The 18,284-nt window shown below is 43.6% G+C and overlaps 1 protein-coding gene across 5 annotated transcripts; it reads right to left on the bottom strand.

Moving 5' to 3' along the window:
• Positions 1-451: 451 nt before the first annotated feature.
• On the bottom strand, positions 452-17,751 carry eif4enif1 (eukaryotic translation initiation factor 4E nuclear import factor 1). Of its 5 annotated transcripts, XR_828485.4 has the most exons (20): positions 16,592-16,678; positions 16,192-16,393; positions 16,011-16,084; positions 15,796-15,923; positions 14,831-15,126; positions 14,400-14,598; positions 13,926-14,095; positions 12,672-12,810; positions 11,740-11,919; positions 9,144-9,457; positions 8,182-8,262; positions 7,796-7,997; positions 7,593-7,693; positions 7,072-7,208; positions 3,219-3,300; positions 2,842-2,968; positions 2,413-2,757; positions 1,971-2,144; positions 994-1,820; positions 452-909 (listed from the first exon to the last, which is right to left on the bottom strand). XR_828485.4 is itself a non-coding variant. In XM_010881041.4 (19 exons), exons 2-19 carry the CDS (start codon positions 16,333-16,335, stop codon positions 1,621-1,623), a joined length of 3,093 nt encoding a protein of 1,030 aa, XP_010879343.2. In that variant the 5' UTR covers positions 16,336-16,393; positions 17,432-17,751; the 3' UTR covers positions 452-1,620. The 5 variants fall into 5 exon arrangements, 4 of the variants coding, with proteins under 4 accessions (XP_010879343.2, XP_010879341.2, XP_010879342.2 ...); XM_010881041.4 differs by lacking the exon at positions 16,592-16,678 and adding an exon at positions 17,432-17,751 and having other exon boundaries at positions 452-1,820; XM_010881039.4 differs by having other exon boundaries at positions 452-1,820.
• Positions 17,752-18,284: the final 533 nt, after the last annotated feature.

Below are 18,284 nucleotides of genomic sequence, written 5' to 3'. Positions count from 1 at the left end.
GCTGCGACCATTATAAAAATATGCATCGGCCTTTGCTTTACGTTATCTGGGTATGCAAAAAATCCGACGGTAAGAAAAAATTAAACCGAGTCTAATACAATGAGGATGTAAAGTATGTTCACTACAGTGCAAATGCAATATTTCAGACGAGGGGTCCATAGTTGAATGTTATTTTTGGCTTTTCTTTCAGGTACATGACAGTTCTCATCAAGAGTGATTGTTACGGCACAAACCAACAAGACTTAGAATAACAAAAACCTGGATGGCATTTTGCCAATCCAATGTTACAAGCAGAAATTCTAACCATATGCTTTAGCATTTACTTCTGATCAGCACCAATAAAAGGTCTGATAAGATATTCCAATAAGGTGTTTATTAACATCTGTTCTTGAAGACATGTCCTTCGTTTTTACAATGTAGACAGTTCAAGTGTTGAAATACAGTTTCGCATATACACAATATCGGGCATTTACGGGTTAAATCGGGCAACTCCAATGACGACCGGCATGTGGTCTTCAAATTATGTACATGGAGAATGTTGAATATTCAAGGCATTCATAACTTAACAGTATTTGTAAATAAACAAAGTCTTTTAGAGAATTATTTTTTTATTGAACATTTTATTTATTTGATTTGTGCTGCTTATAACCTAATAGCACATTACCATAAACGGAATCCCCATCTCCCCCCAAAACAAAACAATTGATTCAGAGCAGTGCTTCTCTTCCAGTGTGACTGGCAGAGGGGAGAGGGGAGGTGGTACAAAAACAAAAAAACGAAAAAAAAACGTGGGCTCTTTCAAAATCAGTTTAAATAAAAATACACCCAAAAGGATTCCTTGTATACTTTCTCCTGGTATCTCCTTACCTCCCTCTCAGAACAAACTGGAGAAGACCATCTACTCCAATACTGTAAAAAAGAAAGGCAATTGAGCAGATAAAAACAAGGAATTGCCGATTGAGAGTGTTACAGAACGAAAGGCACATTGAGCACCTGCTGCTCCCTCTGACGGCATCCTGTAACTCTCCCGAAGCCTCTCCTCTTCAGACGGGGCCTGACCCAGTTATAGGGAGGACATCTTGAAGGAAATGCTCAGGGCAGCTCCAATCAAACATGGGTTTGAATTTGTTGTAACCCATTTTCCAGTGCAGTTCAAAACCATGGGGAGGGGAGAAAAAGCTACCAGGACATGACAAAGAAACACAACTACCTGCACTTTGCTTGGCAGTTCTACTCAGTCTGACTGCAGCAGTCCAATTAAACAGCAGTATACAACCTTCCCCTTACCAAAAACAAAAAAAGAAACCATAGTTATGTACAGGAAGAATACGATCCATTCCCACAGTCTGTACAATTTGGGGCCTATACATTATTTACTTAATCTTTACTGCAAAACAAAACCCAAAACAAATGCATAATACAAAAAAAACATAACTCATTGTCCTTCCCTTTCTTTGAGTTCAGGCCTTTTCCAAACTACCAGTGACTTCAAGCTTTAAGACAAAACACAGAAACTGACTGTTCGTTCTCCGTCATTGTGTTGCCTTAGAAATTAAAGTTCACATTTTTGCTAATGGGGCGGTATAAAAGAAAAAACAAAGTCTGGCTGAATGCAACTCCTCAGGGTCTGAACTCCAGTTCGTCTACACTTATGACCTTAGCAGGCATGGAAGGAAGTGGCTGCTGCAGCACATCAGAGCCAAACCATTTGGCCAATCCAGCTTCTCCAACGCCAGGAGGGCTCCCCCCACGTCGCTGGGATTGGTTCGTCCGATGAGGGCCGTGGTTCTGTGACTGGTGGCCTGAGACTGTTGGGTGCACTGAGAGGATTGAGTGAAAAATCAGTAAAAGGCCATGAAAAAATACTGGCAAACCTTAAAGACATTATTTGTCAAGTCTGAGGCAAGATGGGTGTTAATATCGGACTTGTTCAATTCTAAACGACAACTCAACAGGAAGATGTCACTCACTTGGTCTCTGCTGCTGCTGGATGTGCTGCTGCATGAATGCTAGCTGCATGTGATTGCTGGCTCGGGGAGGTAAGAGGGGGTGCCCTGTGGCTCCTAGTGGGTACAGCGGTTGTCCCAGCAGGGCAGTGGGTAACCCCTGAAGCTGTGCAAGGTCGACATGCGGAGGAAATATGCCTAGGATAGAGTTTAATGAGGTCCTTAGTAATCATAGCATTTTTCGCTATTAGAATTCAGGGCATCTCTTCCTAAAAATCAAAGTAATTTCAGGATTATGGTGCCATTTTAAGCTCTTGGCTTTGCATAGCACTGTTCAATGAAGCAAGAAAAGTCAGGCACAGGCGCGCCAACTAGAATCCAAATTACAAAAATGAGTTAAATTGGTGTAAACGGTGACTAGTAAATCGGTTTGAATCACATGTAGCCAATTGAGATGGGGACTTACCTGCCTGCATCAGAGCAGGGCCTAGCTGCTGTGGCTGGATGCCCTGGACCAGCATCCTTTGCACCACGCTGGGGTGGAGCTGAGGCGGAGGAGCGCGCACCATGGGCACGTGGCCGTGGGAGAGCAGCGGTACCGGGTAGATTGGGAGAGGAAAGGGAGAGGCCGACCCGGGAGAAACCACGGTGGGGGTGTGATGCCCGGCGGAGCCTGGCCTGGGGCGCTCCTGGTGCTCCTTGGCATGCTGACGAGCCTGGGAGGACCTTGGGGTGGAGCAGGCCTTCACCCCTCTGGACTGAGAGCCACTATCGTCCATCCCCTCCAGGAAGGAGCTGGGAGAGCTACTGTCTGTAACACCACAAGAGTACACTACATTAGACAGAGGAAGGTGCGGCTTTTGTCATTGTTCTATGCGTTTATCCGTGTACGTACCCTCTTGAGAGTGGCTTTGGGAGACTCCCTCCTTGCTGTCTGGACGACTACCTGGCTCATCTCGATTCTTCTCTTTAGTCTCATACATCTTACGGATTACAGATGTGGGAACAAAAGATGGCGACAGCTGTACAAAAACAACAGCATCGGTAATTAAGATACATTGAGTACGCAGGCATTGAAAGACAGTATGCAACTTAAACCAGAGTTTGCACAGCTTTGTCAGCAGGTCAGAACATCTACATTAACGGAAGAGTTAGACATGTCCTGAGCATGGACTGAAAGATTACAGTTAGTGCAAACTGAAGTGCAGTGTTTTTCTAACAGACAATGCAGTTGTGTCTAATGAGTACAACCCAGACAACCTTTGGACATACCATGCTGGTGACCGTGTTTCCAGGGGAGTTTCTTCCTGCAGGATGAGGGCCCGGACCAGGGGATCGGTTCATCCTGGGTTGTCTGTAGAGCGTCAATGTAGAGTGTCAATGTACTTCCAGTATTTTTTTTTAAACAAAGGTTCCCTAAATTTCCCTTTGGAAAGTAAGGGGAACTTGCTTTCCCCACATTTTAATTGCATCTGAAACAACTAATTTAGGGACAGATCTAAAAGTAAAATGTGCTGAATATTCTGACAGGGTTAAGACAATAACTGCAAGTAATGTGTTTAAGTTTATTACAAACATGTGCCACAAAATAGAAATGTTAAAATATTGCCAGTCACTTTCAGGTATATGATTTTAACATTAATAGAACAAAAGTCTAGAATTTACCATGTTAAGAGCTTCGTATGATATCACCCGTTAATGGGCTTTATGGAAGCTACACCTGAAATGTAATTTGTAAGAGGTACAGTGCTGCTTGAAAGTATGTGAACCCCTTGTGCAATTATAGATTGTGTTCACAATGAAGTCTTCATTTAATCAGAACCAGACTGACATGACAGGTTAAGTTACCAATTTCACATGTTGGTATAGAGGAAACCATGTGATTAATTCCTTTAAAAAAAATTAGAGCAGATGCAAAAATAAACCCCAAGCTACATTGTTTAGATCTGGTAGGTCAGTAGAATCAGGTGGGTAAATTGGGTTCCAAAGGAACCAAATCAATGGAGGGATCTTGGATAGGACTCTGATAGAAAATAGAAACCTGGTCAGTTTGGTGTTACACAGGAAATCTCCCATAGGGAAACCAAATAACTGGAGATTTGCAGACCTCCCTTGCTGAATCTGTTAACTGTGCATGCTTCAGCAATATGACCCCAGAATCAAAATGGTATTCATGGGAGGGTTGCTAGGAAGAAGTCCTGCTGTCAAAAAAAGAACCAAACTGCCTGTCATAACTTTTCCAGGGACAACCTGGTTTCTGAAAGACAATTTTCTGGACACATTAGCTAAACTGACCTCTTAGGGTTCCACTAGAACCCCAACACTACCTACCACCTTTCCCAAGAGTCATGCATAGTGGTGGAAACGCCAAATTCTCAGGCTGCTTTTCATCCTCTGGACCTGGTAGATTGCACATCAAGGGAACCCCAAATTCTGAGGTATACAAAGTGATTCTTGAACAGCTCATCAGGCCATCAGACAAGGAGCGAAAGCTGGGCCAAGAATGAGTCTTCCAACAAGACAACAAACCCAAGCGTTTATGAAAAAAGTAAAATAATCTACAGAAGAAAAGCTCAAGAAAGATGTGGATTGGACTGGCCAAGTCCTGACCTTAAAGCAATGGAGATGCAGTTACTGGACCTGAAGCAGGTAGTACATGCCAGACACCCCTACAACCTCAGATGGCTCTGTAAGTAGTTCAGAAATGTCTCAAATGTTAGACCGATTAGTGGGTATTGGACCCATTTACTTCAAGTTCACTGCTAATAGAGGTGCCAAAAGCTATTGAATGAAAGACTATTTAACAAACCAAACTGCCATATGTTGTGCGCTATATTTGTAATGTCTTTATTATGAATAAGGGTTTAGATAAGGACAGAGTATATTTTTATAAAAAATAATGGCCATAACGAAAATGTATTACGACTGATCATTAGGTTCATATGGGATGACCACTGTCTAGCGGCCTCCAGACATCTGAGAGAACCAAAGATTCAGACAGACACCACAGAAGTCTTGTATCAGTATGTCTGGTCTACCAGCAATTAACTGTTCATCAGTGCAGTTACATTTGGACCAGGGATGTTTTGTGTAGAATGATTCAAAGGCTTATACACTTGACTGTGACAGTCTTTATGTACGCGTGATTCTGACCCTGTAGGATCGTTCACAGTAAAGTATGCACTTTGGTTTCAGTGTTTTAACTGGTTCACTTAAGAGGAATATACAGGTCCAAGTTTGGTTCTGTACTCCTCCAGAAGCCTATACTATGAAGCAAGTTCAACACGCCCAGGATTTCATTTTGTTAGCTGGCTTCACTAAACCTAACAATCGCAGTCCAGCATAGGTGGTGTCATGACAGTGGTTATCAATGTTAAATGAACCCAGATTCCCAAATTAGCGACGACCGCATACACATAACAGGAGGTGTTACACCATATAACCAATCGCAAACACTGACAAGTCTACCAGAACCGCACATTTCAAGAGGACCAAATGATTATTTTAGGGAAACATAATTCTAAATAAAATATATGCAACATTTGCTGCTGCCAAGAGCAGGAAGGAAAGCTGGCAAAAAGAACTGCTGACTGTAAATGCATAAGTTACAATGCTAATCAATATCACTGCCCCAATCATTAAGGTACAACTAGATCTGACTAAAAACTGTGCACTCCATTAAATTGTGTTGCTTAGATGAATTATGGCATGTAAGACAATATTTGCCATATTCTTTCTGTAGCAACCCTGGCAGCATAGTGTCTTTGGAGCAAATAAAAATAAGTGAAAAATACATGTGGCTTTGAAAGGACTCCATGGTGGAGAGATTGATAGTCCAACTGTAACACCTGTGCTGTGTGAACTTTTCTTTATGTAATAAAAAGCAATTACCTTTAATTGCCCAGCCTACTGTTTTTCTGAAAACCCTTGGTATCCATGTAGGCAATGTACCAGTATGACCAAACAATGATTGCTCATTATTCCCTTTAACTGAACACTGATTCCGTGGATTTACTTTGGATTAACAAAAATCGCCTTCACTCGTCAAGCGATGCCGTTATCGGAATATGGGGGCCACCTAAGGCACCGATCACCCTGGGGAACCCTATGAACGGAGTATGCTGCATTTAATATACAACAGTAAACGTCCTTATTTATAGAAGTAGTCATTAATAGACAGCGTGGGCAAGTGGCCGGGGAACACAACAAATGTATCAGTAGCTCTGTTAGAGCAAAAACCACCAGGCGAACTCGGCGGCAGATTGTGTTTTAGCTTGTTCTCCAAAACACCCACAGCACACAAAAAACAACCTGTTGCAATTAAAACTTAACGCTATGCATACAGTCTGTGGAACGGACTGTATCAATGTGTCGCACTGGCAACACACGGCTCAAGAAGCTGATAAAGATAATTCCTTCCACTGAGAATCTACATTTCATGAAGCTACTAAGAGAAAGCCCACAGGCTGTCAGTCTTGGAAGATTCTTGCTTTTCTAAGAGAACCTCTTCACACGGAGCTCCACAGGATCTTGGAAGAATGATGACGCAATTTTAAATCAAGAATCGATTGGTTAGTGGGCAGTGCTTTTTTACATGTCGATCCGTTATCTCGAACATAACCTGCTACGGAGCAGGTTAGATGTGCAGCATAAGTTACCATGTAACCCAATTACAAGTGAACCACCGACATGACACTGACAACCCAGGGTTCAACCTGAAGTTAGCTCACCAACCCCAAATAATGCTTCGTGGTTTAAGCCTCCAGTCATTCCATGGTAACATTTGCAATCAGTGTAAACATACAGGACTGGTAAGTATTCCTGTTAAACAACAAGACTTAATGAAACTGGCTACACAAGACAGAAAGGGGGAATCGTTGGAATGCGAGCGCCAGATTGTTTTTACATTAAGCCAATAATGAATTAAGAGCGGGATAATGTTAAACACTGCATTGATTAGACAGATTTACAGTGTGAGAGATAGTCAAGTTGCAGGGAATAATTGCATGCACTGTAAGCATTGTTTGGTTTGCTATGGGTTGTACACCCATGAGCCTCAACATAGTCCCCCCAACAACTCATACAATGCAAAGTTCTTTACAGTGACCCCTTTGAAAAAAGTCACCTGTTGTTTTGGTAGGCCTTATGAGGCGGTTTGGTGTAACCGGTCTGGAAAGCATGGTGAGCGTGGAGAGCAAGGTCCTGCTGGACAATCAGCGCCTCCACATCTGCCTGGTCCACAGCCATTGACAGCTCTCTCATCTGGAGGCACAGAATCATTAACCTACAACCGTTCCAAGTGGCACTCCTCTCAGATTGCCCAATTCTGCAAAATCAAATAAGGGGGTGTTGGGCTATCACTCTGACACTAGTCATTCACAGGGCTGTTAAATGATGTCATGACTCCATGGGGTCACTGGGCAAAAGAACAGGCGGTGTTAGCCCCGGGGTCACGGCAAAATGTACAACCTTGCCCTCATACAAACTGACACCAAATCATCCCCCGAATTCTGATTCCTCATCCCCTCTGCTCCCCATGTAAACCACCATTATACCGCTGGTGAAATTAACATGACAGGAGGGTTTAATTAGGTAAAAGCAGGAAACCCAACATTGGCAAAGTGCGTGGACAAGAGTATGTTGAACCTGTTGTCGTGGTTGTAGAATGGGTCTGTGTCCAGGGCTAAGGGGTCTACGCATCTCTGAGAACTGCTCCCCCATGATGTGCTGTGGGCCGCTGTAGTTGCCTGAAAAAAATAACACCAGCTGCTCAAATACTGTAGTCGAAATCATAAGGCGCCATATGGAAGGGTACATCCCAACTAACGCCGCCCATCTGGAATGTGTACCGTCGGGAGGCGGCATGCGTCCATGGAAGTAGTCCGGCGAAGGAGGCCGCTGTGTGAAGAGAGGAGGCGAGGGCCCTCTGTGCTGCAGCAGGCCATGTTGAGGACCGTGGGGAGGGGGTGGCGGTGCATCAGCGCTGCCTAGCATATTGTGGCGGAGGGCAGGGGAGCCACTGCGGGGAGGGCCCGGTGTACCCAGAAGCTCCTGTAACAGTTACATAAACCCCGCTCAGACAAGACTAACACACACAACACCGGCACGAATCAGGGACAAACAAACACCCTGAACACAATGACATCCTAACGCTTACGGTCAAACACCATCCTAACTCAATACTCAACAGCTCCCACACAGACACGAACCACTCAGGATAGCCCAAATCACACACCTGGAATATGTTCTTCTGCTGTAGGGCAGGCACAGTGGCTTCAGGGATGGGCACTACAGCAGGGTCTTTGGGGTGATTGAGCTGTAGTGGAAGAAACAGGAAAAAGGTGCAATAAGACTGTGGCCTTGGTTATAAACACTTCAATCCCTATGGGCATTCAGCAGCATAAATGATAAGCGTCAGCCAATTGAGGTGGTTTAGTCATGTTAGACATTGCATTGCTACAATGTCAAATACACACATCCTAGACTTTGAGGTTTTCCAATTACACACAGAGATGCAAGGTTTTACTTATGATGTAATTAATCACAAGGCAGCATTGGGACATGCTGGTTGTGAAAACAAAACGTTAATTTACCATCAGACCTTATCATTTGCCCATTGGGATGGAGAAGAGCATTAAGCCAGAAGCAATAAAATGGTACCAAATGCAAGTACACTTCCATGCCCAAAGACCAATGTGACAGACCATCTGACATCCACCAGGGAACAACAACCCAAGTGTCACAGGACATACCAGTACGCTACATTTGATAAAGGATGTTAAGGGTTAACACAAAGAACATCGTATGCATGCAATTCTTTGACGGTCATATCAGTTCACAGGGACCATGTGAATCCAGAACCATTCAAACATCACAAATTTATGCCCATCACTTTCGGACCTGACAACTATTAGTCTCAGACTACGGACTACGCTGGTTAGATTGGCTTGAGGCGTTAGCGCTCGTGCATTATTTGAGTCGGAAAATATGTATGCCCCTACATGTTGACGTAGGCAAGCCAAACTCACAGCAGCACACATGGACACATTCACCTAGGTCAAGGTTACCTGAAGCAGCATGCAGCTCAAAGCTGTTAGGGCTTACACATCCAGCTTCTCCTGAGAGGCAGCATGCCGACAAGACAGTCAGTGCTTTTTTTTTTTTTTTAAACACGTCATCTGAGAGCGGCACACTTACGTTGCTGTTCACTTGGCTGGCTTTGGGGTGGGTGGGAAGTGTTCCACTTGCCTTCATGCTGCTGACCAGCTTGTTGAAGGCTGACATGTCAGGGTCCCTGGCCCGTGACCGAGGGGGGCCGATATTCCCGGTCAGAGCCTGCTCCAGGTGCTCAGCCATGAAAGGAGTGCCACTACTGGTGCCACCTCCGCCAGCCATGCCCTCCCGCTGCTGGTGGGCCTTCCGATGAGGCTGCTGCTGCTGCTCGGAACCCACCTTCAGCCCCTTCAGGCTCCCCTCCACCTCCTCCAGAGACAGGACGACCCCCGAGTGAGCTGGGGACAGACGGGCAATGTCAAGACGAACACGTCACAGTAACACACCAACACCTGGAACAACCATGCAGCAAGGTCAAAGGGCACAGGCATCCATTCGAGAATTTTCTATTTAAGATATCCAATAACGCTTACATATGCAGTTAACAAAATAAGGGATCCAGAGGTGGCTACTTTGTACAAGTAAGGTTACATTAAATACCTAATTTAGCGAGTTGGCCTGGTAGTGAAGGAAAGCTATACGTTAGATTGATGATGTAGAAACAACTATTTGACATAGGAAATCATTCAATGTTCTTGTTTATTTTATGAGCGCAGATGGGTTTCTTCAAAGTCTGTGATCGAGACGATGAACCAATGTTAGCTAGCTATGTCAGAGCAGATAGACTTTCTTCCATTTGCTGCTGGAGAAATTGTGTTACAACCCGTGATCTCTGCAAGAAAAACGAACATGCATTGTTTGACCAAACCCAATACATGAGCAACTATTGCACAGAAGCAGCAATTACATTGCCTTTTAGCTAGATATAGCCTTGTACGAACTGGTCAAAACACGCATAGTTCCAGCTGGTGAATATGGTTACATGCATCTAATGCAATATATAGCCGGGATGACATTGATAGGTTTAGCGGTTTACTTTGTTTATTTGGTGTCCTGTAGTTATGGAAAGGACCAATCAACTTCGACTCCATCTAAAACAAGAGTCTGTGTTCATTACTACAGCATTGACGGTTGGAAGTGACACTGCTTTCAGACCAGTCCGTATGCTCAGTTAGTAAGGAGTGTCAGACCCCAAAGTTATGAGTTATAGAACTGAGATGCAACTCATTGACAATAGGTGGCGTACAAATGTGCATAGTGCACCTTTAACTAGATAAAAGGTTTGGTGGTATAGATTATATAGTCATAGTCTTTCCACACCAGGATTTATAAAACTAGCAGAAGACAAAATTACTCAAAAAGCCTGTGGCACTATACCAGAATGCTAACAAAATTACATACTTACTAATTAACAGTGTCTAAGCAAACTAATTTGGAACTGAAAATGAATGAGAAACATTGCAGTGGGGTTTGCCATCTAGACCACCAATGTCTGTGCAGGCATCATAGCTGGACATGGCTGCATCACAGCAGCTCTGAACTACTGAAAAAAACATCTGCTTTAGACAAGCAGTTTGCCCGCTTTATTTATTTGGCAAATTCACACAAATCAAACATTGTGTAGACTCAACCCAGGGATCTCAGGACTGGCTAGTATGAAAACATTAATGTACAATGTCACCGGAGGTCCTGCAGTTAAAACCTTCTGCAGTAACTAGGGGTGTTCCAAGACACGTTTCTTGGGCCAGTCCATTCCCTGTGTATTTTAACACATTTGCATCTACTTCTTAACATGAAAACAATTTCAAGTACACCATTTAAACCCAACATCAACATGCCTGACCCCTAAAACCTCAAACTGAAAAAGAGTAGGACATGCAAACACATTGCTATACAAACTACATTTAAGTAATTTATCAGATGCCTTTATCCAGAATGACTTACAGGAAAGCATACATTTATCGTTTTTCCACAGACCAACTTCAGTATTGAAGTCACAACCCATGTACTACAACTCTTAAGAGTGAGTTGCATAAAACAGTCCTGCCAAACCTCAACGACGACACCAGCCTACATCTCAATAAATTAGACAATTCACCACACAGACATCCACTTCGTCACCAGCACCGCCTTCAACATTCATCACGGCCCTTTACCCTCTTGATTAATGACACCATTCACTGACACCAAATAGGTCCCATTTAGGTAAAGGGACCCACAATCCTTCACATTTGCTATTCCAATAGTAACTTTCAGTCCAAGAGATGGCAGTCCGGACACCGCTGCCCTTTTAGTCACTCATTACAGCTAGCCAACTGCAAGGAATTGCAAGAAACCTTTTGACTTTCAACAGGGGCACTGAAACGGGACTGAATTCATCATTCTTGACGGGTTGAGTCACTATTTTCTGTTCATTCCCTGTGTTTAGAGCAATAGTTTATATGTAAACACTGGTTTTGAGTGTTGTCCAGTCGTGGCCATGCCTTTGGCCAGGATATTTGGTTCTCAAATGAATTGCCCGGTTAAATACATTTAAAAAGCCAGAAATTGCTTCAACTGCTGATCATTTTAAAACAGCGTTTCCCTGAATATCCTGGTATACCACCAAAACATTGTTTTAAGAAAGACATTTTAATGGTGTCATTCACATATTGGAATTCCAGTTGTTTTGAGGACTCACTGCTCTGCTGAAGCCGCTGCTTGTTGACGCTGAGGCTTGACAGGAGTGGCTTCAGGTCTATCTTGGCTTTGTGTAACAGTTCTAAGATGTCCACCTTGTCCCGGCGCTCTACTGACTGGATTGGGGTGAAGTAGGGAACAGGACCTCCCTGGCCGGGGGAAGTGCAGTGGGGGTCCAGCCCTGAGGGAGAGGCAACACACATCAAAATAAAAATCTCAGATGACCTTCTCCATTCCCAGATGTCCCACCCTTTATGCCAGCCAAATCCTAAAATTGCAAATTAGTAGCACAAAACAAGTAGTTCAGATTCTCAGTGCGGATTAAATTGAGTTATTCAGCAGAAATCCAGTGTTCTTTGCCAATGCCAATTAACATTTCCTACAGATCCATTTCAAATCAATCAATACAGACTGAGCCCTGCATGTATTTTATAAACCCTCACCCCTGGACATGCGCACGGTATAGGTCTATAGAATATTGCCCCATGTTACAACCACTTCATTTCACTTGTAGTTTGTTGAAAGACACTGCGGTCGTCCTGTTCGACCTGAACACAAACTGTTCGGCTATCATCCATACCGCGCCACATGACCATGACTGACAGCGCCTCTAACCACGGCTCATATTAGGATTTGTTCATCCAAAGAAACAGGTCAATCAATAGAAACTGCTGGCTCGGATGTATGACTCCACGTTGTAGTTGGACAACGCCAGTCATGCTAGGAGCTAGTGGAGGCCTTGGGGAAAAGAAAAGTGTGTTCACTCTCCTGTAAATAATAAGGGTACGAATAAGACCTGTGGTTGAGTTCAAGGCCTTCGAGCACAGCAGCCTGTTGGCCAGTACCAAGGACATCTATCGTTGCTGTCAAGAGTTAGCAAGACAGGCTTTAGGACCAAGCTACTGTACCAACAGAAGCGGGAACACAGCTTACCAGCAAGTCTCTCCAGCTCCTCATGGGGCGTGGACCGCAGGCTAGATGAGCGGCTGCCTGAGGGACTCAGGTTACTGGAGAACCACCGGCTGAAGCGGCTGGCAGATGCAGGGCCCTCGCCCAGAACATCCTCTATCATCTGCAACATAGAGACGGGCTAGTCAGAGGCAGTCTGATGGTCCAGCAAGAGACTGCTAAAGAGCTGGAGTAGGATGGCACTTACTTTTAGGGATCTGTCCATCTCCACACTTGGGTTTTTTTTTGGGGTGCATTTTGGATGATATTTTACCCTTCACTGACTCAGCTTGAGATGCCTACCCTATAGCCTAATTGCCTATTTTAATAATCCCTTTGCTCAAAACATATAAGGCAGTTTACCAAGCGACATAAAAGGATGGGCATAAATTTGCATTCAACCCAAATCCCAAAATCCTTTTGAAAAACACAATACACAGCGTAAAACATTCGAAAGCAGTGTCCAGATCAGGGTGACTACCCAAACATGCAGAAGTGAAAACCATGGAGCCTCCCAGAGTTCAGGTTGGGAGAACGTGAATCCCTCTACAGACCAACCACATGGTGCATACAACTGGGTTTGGGACATTACTGTGGACATGCAGCCAATAGTGAACACATTATACAGCGCACTTAAAGTCCACACACCTTGCAGAAGTTAACCTCACAGCATTAGAACGTCAAGGGATTCAAATCAGTTCCAGAAAAATCTGCACAACCTACTCTACATTTGCGAAGTCAAGATATTAGAATTGCTGTTTTGGCTGCAGCAGTTTGAGCCCAACTAAAGAGGGCACGACAGTTTAAGTTTATTATAGACATTTAAGGTAGCAATGCTCAAAAGGCTCATTTATTCAAAAGAAAAGGCCTATTGTGAGACAATGGCAACTCCCCATCTATGCCATTCAATCATAGAAAAATAAACCAAATACATCAGCATCAGGCGGTGTTTGGTTGATATATAAAATATATATATATATATATATAGAATAGGTCTCAAAAGCGAATCAGTGGGTCCCAAATTAATTATTTAACTTTTCACATCAAATCAGTACGTCAAATAATGTCCATGGTCAAAACTGAGAAGGCTCAGTAAATCATTAAAGGAGAGCAAACGCCTAACTAATACAGAGTAGGATGTGCATATCTGAATTTTGTTTGGATAAAAGGCATTGCAAGGGGTGTGTAAACTTTCACTACCAACTGCAGCCCAAACATGCAGTGCTCCCCAAGACTTACAGACGCCAGTCCTGGCATGGTCTTCTCCAGGTTGAAGAACTCGTTGAAGTCGAAGTCTCCTGATGTCTGCTCTGGTAGGACCTCCGGATGAGGGACCTCCTGGTCTGCCGTAGAGTGGGACTCCCTCAGCAGCAGCTCCGGCTCCTCGGTCAATCCACCGTTACAGTCCACTGCGGGAGTATTAGAGGAGTGCAAACGTCTATCAATAAACGGAGCCAACAGACCAGCAGGGTAGCTTATCGGCATCTGATAGGTGAACCGCTATTCCAGGAAAAGTGATTAATGCCAGTTGACGCCCGAACATCCACGGCATGTGACCAAGCGCGTAACCAATGAAACTTATCACCTCAGCTGCCACAAGTACACAAAACAGACCAGTCAGCGATATGAAATGCACAGTGCATCCATCATACTAGAACAATGCCACGAGGCAGACACGTCGGAGACAGCCAATAATGACGCAGCATGACATGCCTTCTTTAACGGAGTCAGTCCTCTTCCTGGAGCGTTTGGGTCTGCGTTTGTCCTCCTCCAGGATCTTGTCATCAAAGCCAATAAGTTCTATAGTCTCTGACTGGCTAGTCGGGCCTCCTGTGAACCACTCGGGCTCGTCCTCCGCACAGACGTCATTCCTTCTCCTCTCACTGAACACACGCTTGTCGCCAAAGTCTCGCTGCAGGGAAGGAAAGAACAAGTCAATGGTATAAACATGATCTAACATGCTGCTATATACAAACGGGTATTTAAAAGTACATATTTTTTTGCGTACAGTGACACTGACATTCAATTAGACGGACTAGCGAAAAACTAAATGCCTCACCTTGAGGCACACAGAACAGCCATTGTGTTGATATATACACAGAATGGCCCACATAGGAAATGTACAACTTCATGCAGAGACTAACCCTGAACCTCTTATCCTTGAAGTCCCGTTCCTTCTCCACACGGGGTTCCCGTTCCCTCCCCATCTCCCTGCTCATTTCCCTCTCTCGCTCGAAGCCTCGCGCCGCCATGATGCGCCCACTGCCAATTCGTCGGGCCCCGCCCAGGCGGAGACTCTCGTTCTCCTTATTCTCCAGGGGGCTGACGGGGCGGCGGGCGGCCACAGGCAAAGCATTCCCTACACACCCCCCTCCAAAGCTACGACGCTGGGGGCTGAGCACCACATCCAGGTCGTCCTCCTTGAGACGCTCACGGGGATCTGAGAACCAAGGCCACAGCAACACAGAGTTAGCATTCAGAAATGCTTCATAGTTTATTCCACATGGGTATTCAACTCAAAGCCAGTTCCATGCTTTTTCAATGCAACTCTCTAATCAAAGACTTCTTTAGAAACCAGGTGGATGAAAAAAAAATGTATCAGCACCATCCATGACAGGCAGGAAAGTGGCGTTCAACAGGAACTCTATTTTTGCCAGCCAGTAAAATATAAAAGCATGTTTCTCCAGCATACATAATAATGGACTAATTTATTTGGCATGGCCTTCCCTGTGAATGCCTCAGCAGATGTTTACAAAAAATACAAATAAAAGGCCATTTACACTGTTGTTCTTTAATGTGTTTGATTATGTTCCCTAAAACAGCCAGCATGTGCATGTTTTGCTGAAGTTGACAACATCTTAAGCTGTGTTGAAAGTCCTAGACTACATCAGACCACAATGTCACGGGTCAACAAAAAGCAACAGCAGTTGTTCCCAAATGAGACGCAGTATTGTAAATAGATGCAAAAATTATACTTTCACATACGTAAAATACTCAGGAGCCAGAGTCTAAAGCAGGAAGTGGAAAAAAAAACGCAGGAAAAACTTGAAAAGCAGCCACTCCCCTTCAAATAAGTCTGACATTTTTAGCTAACTGAAATATGACTTACCAGCAATTCTACGTTTCAGAGGAACCCTATCCTCCACAAAGTCCTTCTTATATCCATCCACAGGAGAACAGCACTCTGATGTAGGGTACAGTGAAGCATGCCACTTCTCAGGGTCCCACACACCATCACTAATCAAAAGGTTCACAGTTAAGCCAAAGGCAGAGATAGGCTAGAACTAAAAGCTACATTTCAAAGTTTCAATGTTAAAGGCTCACCTGTCATATTTCTCAGAAAGACAGTCTGGCCTTTCGTTAGAGACAGGATAATCTTTGATTTCCAAAAGCTCCTCCTATTAGAACAAACATTTAACAAGTCAACTACAGTTCACAAAAGTAAATTCACTTTTTTGTAAACATCTGCTGAGGAGGTGGTATTAACCATTCATTTTGAGATTACCTTGGTGTATCTGTAAGGGGAGAGTCCTGTGGATTCCTTTATGACCCCCACCACCTCCTTCTGCACTTCCAACTCTTCTAACACTTTCACCACCTCCACATTGTCCCCATTCTCTAGCTCCTCGACACAAGCACCTTTATCCATGACTATCGGGGGAGGCAAACCAATATATAGCTTCTGTCCTAAGAATCTTGTAGTGTACCTGTTAAAAAATAAAAAAGATCAACACACGAAGGGTTACATACCAAACACCAACCTGTCATAACCCTAAGTGTATTATCAAGGAAGATACCACCGAATGTCTGAAGAGCCATTAAAGTTGTCGACAACATTTGAGAAGAGAAAAACAAAGCAACAAGTTAAAATATAGTATTTCTAACAGACAACGAAGCAGCGTTACATTCGAGAAACGTATCCCGTTCTTAGCACATTGACGCGAGGTCCAAAACCCAAGCAACTTTCCGAAGTTGAACTGGCAAAAAGTCCTCAATACCTTTTACTGAGCAGAACCGCCAAGTCACGATTTAACAAGCCATCTGGTTAATGGTTGGCAATTGGGTAGATTTGTAAATTGGCTTACAAGCTAGGCTATTGGCCATCATTATTTAGTTACAGTTGCCTATTGAAAGTTCAGTTGCCAATCAAATGTAAGTTAGCTAACGTTAGCTGGCTATTAAGCTAGGCAAACTCAACTAAACAATTGCGTCGCTAACTAGCTAGCGAATTGGTACGTGTGCACACAGTACCCGGTGTCAAAACCATAGGAAAAAATCTGCTACGGAGTTCGTAGGTAGCTAGATTGGGAAACTTCAACTAGCTATTTGGGAATATACTTCCGAGTTACACGAAAGTTGTCGATATATCTGCCGCTGTGTTTGGTTAACTTAGTAGCAGTAACTACTTAACGTTAGCTAGTCCTCTACTTAACCATTGTAGCGTACTTATCTAGCTAACGTTTGTGTATTTATCGTGATACCAATCACCTTGATGCCAAAATTGTAGTTAGCCTTGATGACACAGACTTGTGTGGTGATCTAATAAACATACCCAGTTATTGTAACAGTTGGCTGTAACGTTTGCTACAGAGTGCAGACTTGTGGTTGCCACTAATGGAAACGTAAACGCCGAGTACAATAACATTTCATTACTACGTGACGCCAACCAAGCAAATCACAAGCCAACATAGCACTAACTGTAGCTCAAGTAAAATACAAATGTTGAAATGTAACGGTTCACTTACAACGCTGTTTAGAAAACGTATGAAGCCGACTGAGATGCTAGCTACGTTAGCTATGGCTAGTTAGCCAACTAGCTAACGTTAGCCGGGGATAAAGCCTTCCGAGTGCGAGTTTTTCTAACAGCTAGGTAGGAGTAGTTATTTCGGCAAAGAGCTTACGCCCGTGATAGTTCTCAGGACAGAAATCCAAAACAATATTTGCGTCTCCGTAGGCTTGTGTTTGAATGTCGAAATAGAATTCTCTTCGGTCTATGTTTCGTCTCAGGCGTAGCAGCGATTTTCCTTTCATCACCGCTTCTAAACCAGGGTCCTTCGTATGATTATATAGTGCCCATCACTGGTGCCTTGCTCAACCAGTTGTAAATATAATAAATTGTCACTAACTACTGTGTTTTAGAATGTCTCGTTTGATTTAAAAAACAATGTATATGTTTTTAGTTTGAGTATAAACGGCAGTGTATATGGCGTCAATGTGTAATAATTTATCAGGTAGAATGTATGGTCAGCTCATTATTGGCCGTGTTCGAGGGGATCAGACTGGATCAGGCAGTCCGGACAGCTGTTTACTGACTGATGTACTGATAAACTTTGCATGTTGTACAATAAAATGAATTATCTGTAAATCAGTCCCTCTGAAAGTATTAAAGAAACCTGGTCATTATCATACTTTCATACTGCAACATAGTTGATTGGTCATTTAATATGTAGGACAATCAAAAGTTCGACTTAATGTCTTATTGTCGCTTACTGTACATAGTAACTGAGAGATAAGAAGGGACAATCAAATTCAGTTCCTTAAGTCAGTTATCACAATAAGCCCAGCTAGCTATACATGTGGTTAGGAACGTCAAACCTT

The sequence above is a fragment of the Esox lucius genome, chromosome 17, assembly GCF_011004845.1.
Source record: "Esox lucius isolate fEsoLuc1 chromosome 17, fEsoLuc1.pri, whole genome shotgun sequence".
Lineage (NCBI taxonomy): Eukaryota > Metazoa > Chordata > Actinopteri > Esociformes > Esocidae > Esox > Esox lucius.
Note: the sequence above shows the minus strand (reverse complement) of the source record. Positions and strands in the feature narration are given on the sequence as shown.

Excerpts from the sequence above, each read along its gene's own strand:
- eif4enif1 (XM_010881039.4), bottom strand. Across the intron at positions 14,599-14,830 it reads TCAAGGATAAGAGGTTCAGG|CGAGACTTTGGCGACAAGCG; the intron begins GTTAGTCTCTGC and ends CCTTCCCTGCAG. Across the intron at positions 2,969-3,218 it reads GAAACACGGTCACCAGCATG|CTGTCGCCATCTTTTGTTCC; the intron begins GTATGTCCAAAG and ends GTTTTTGTACAG.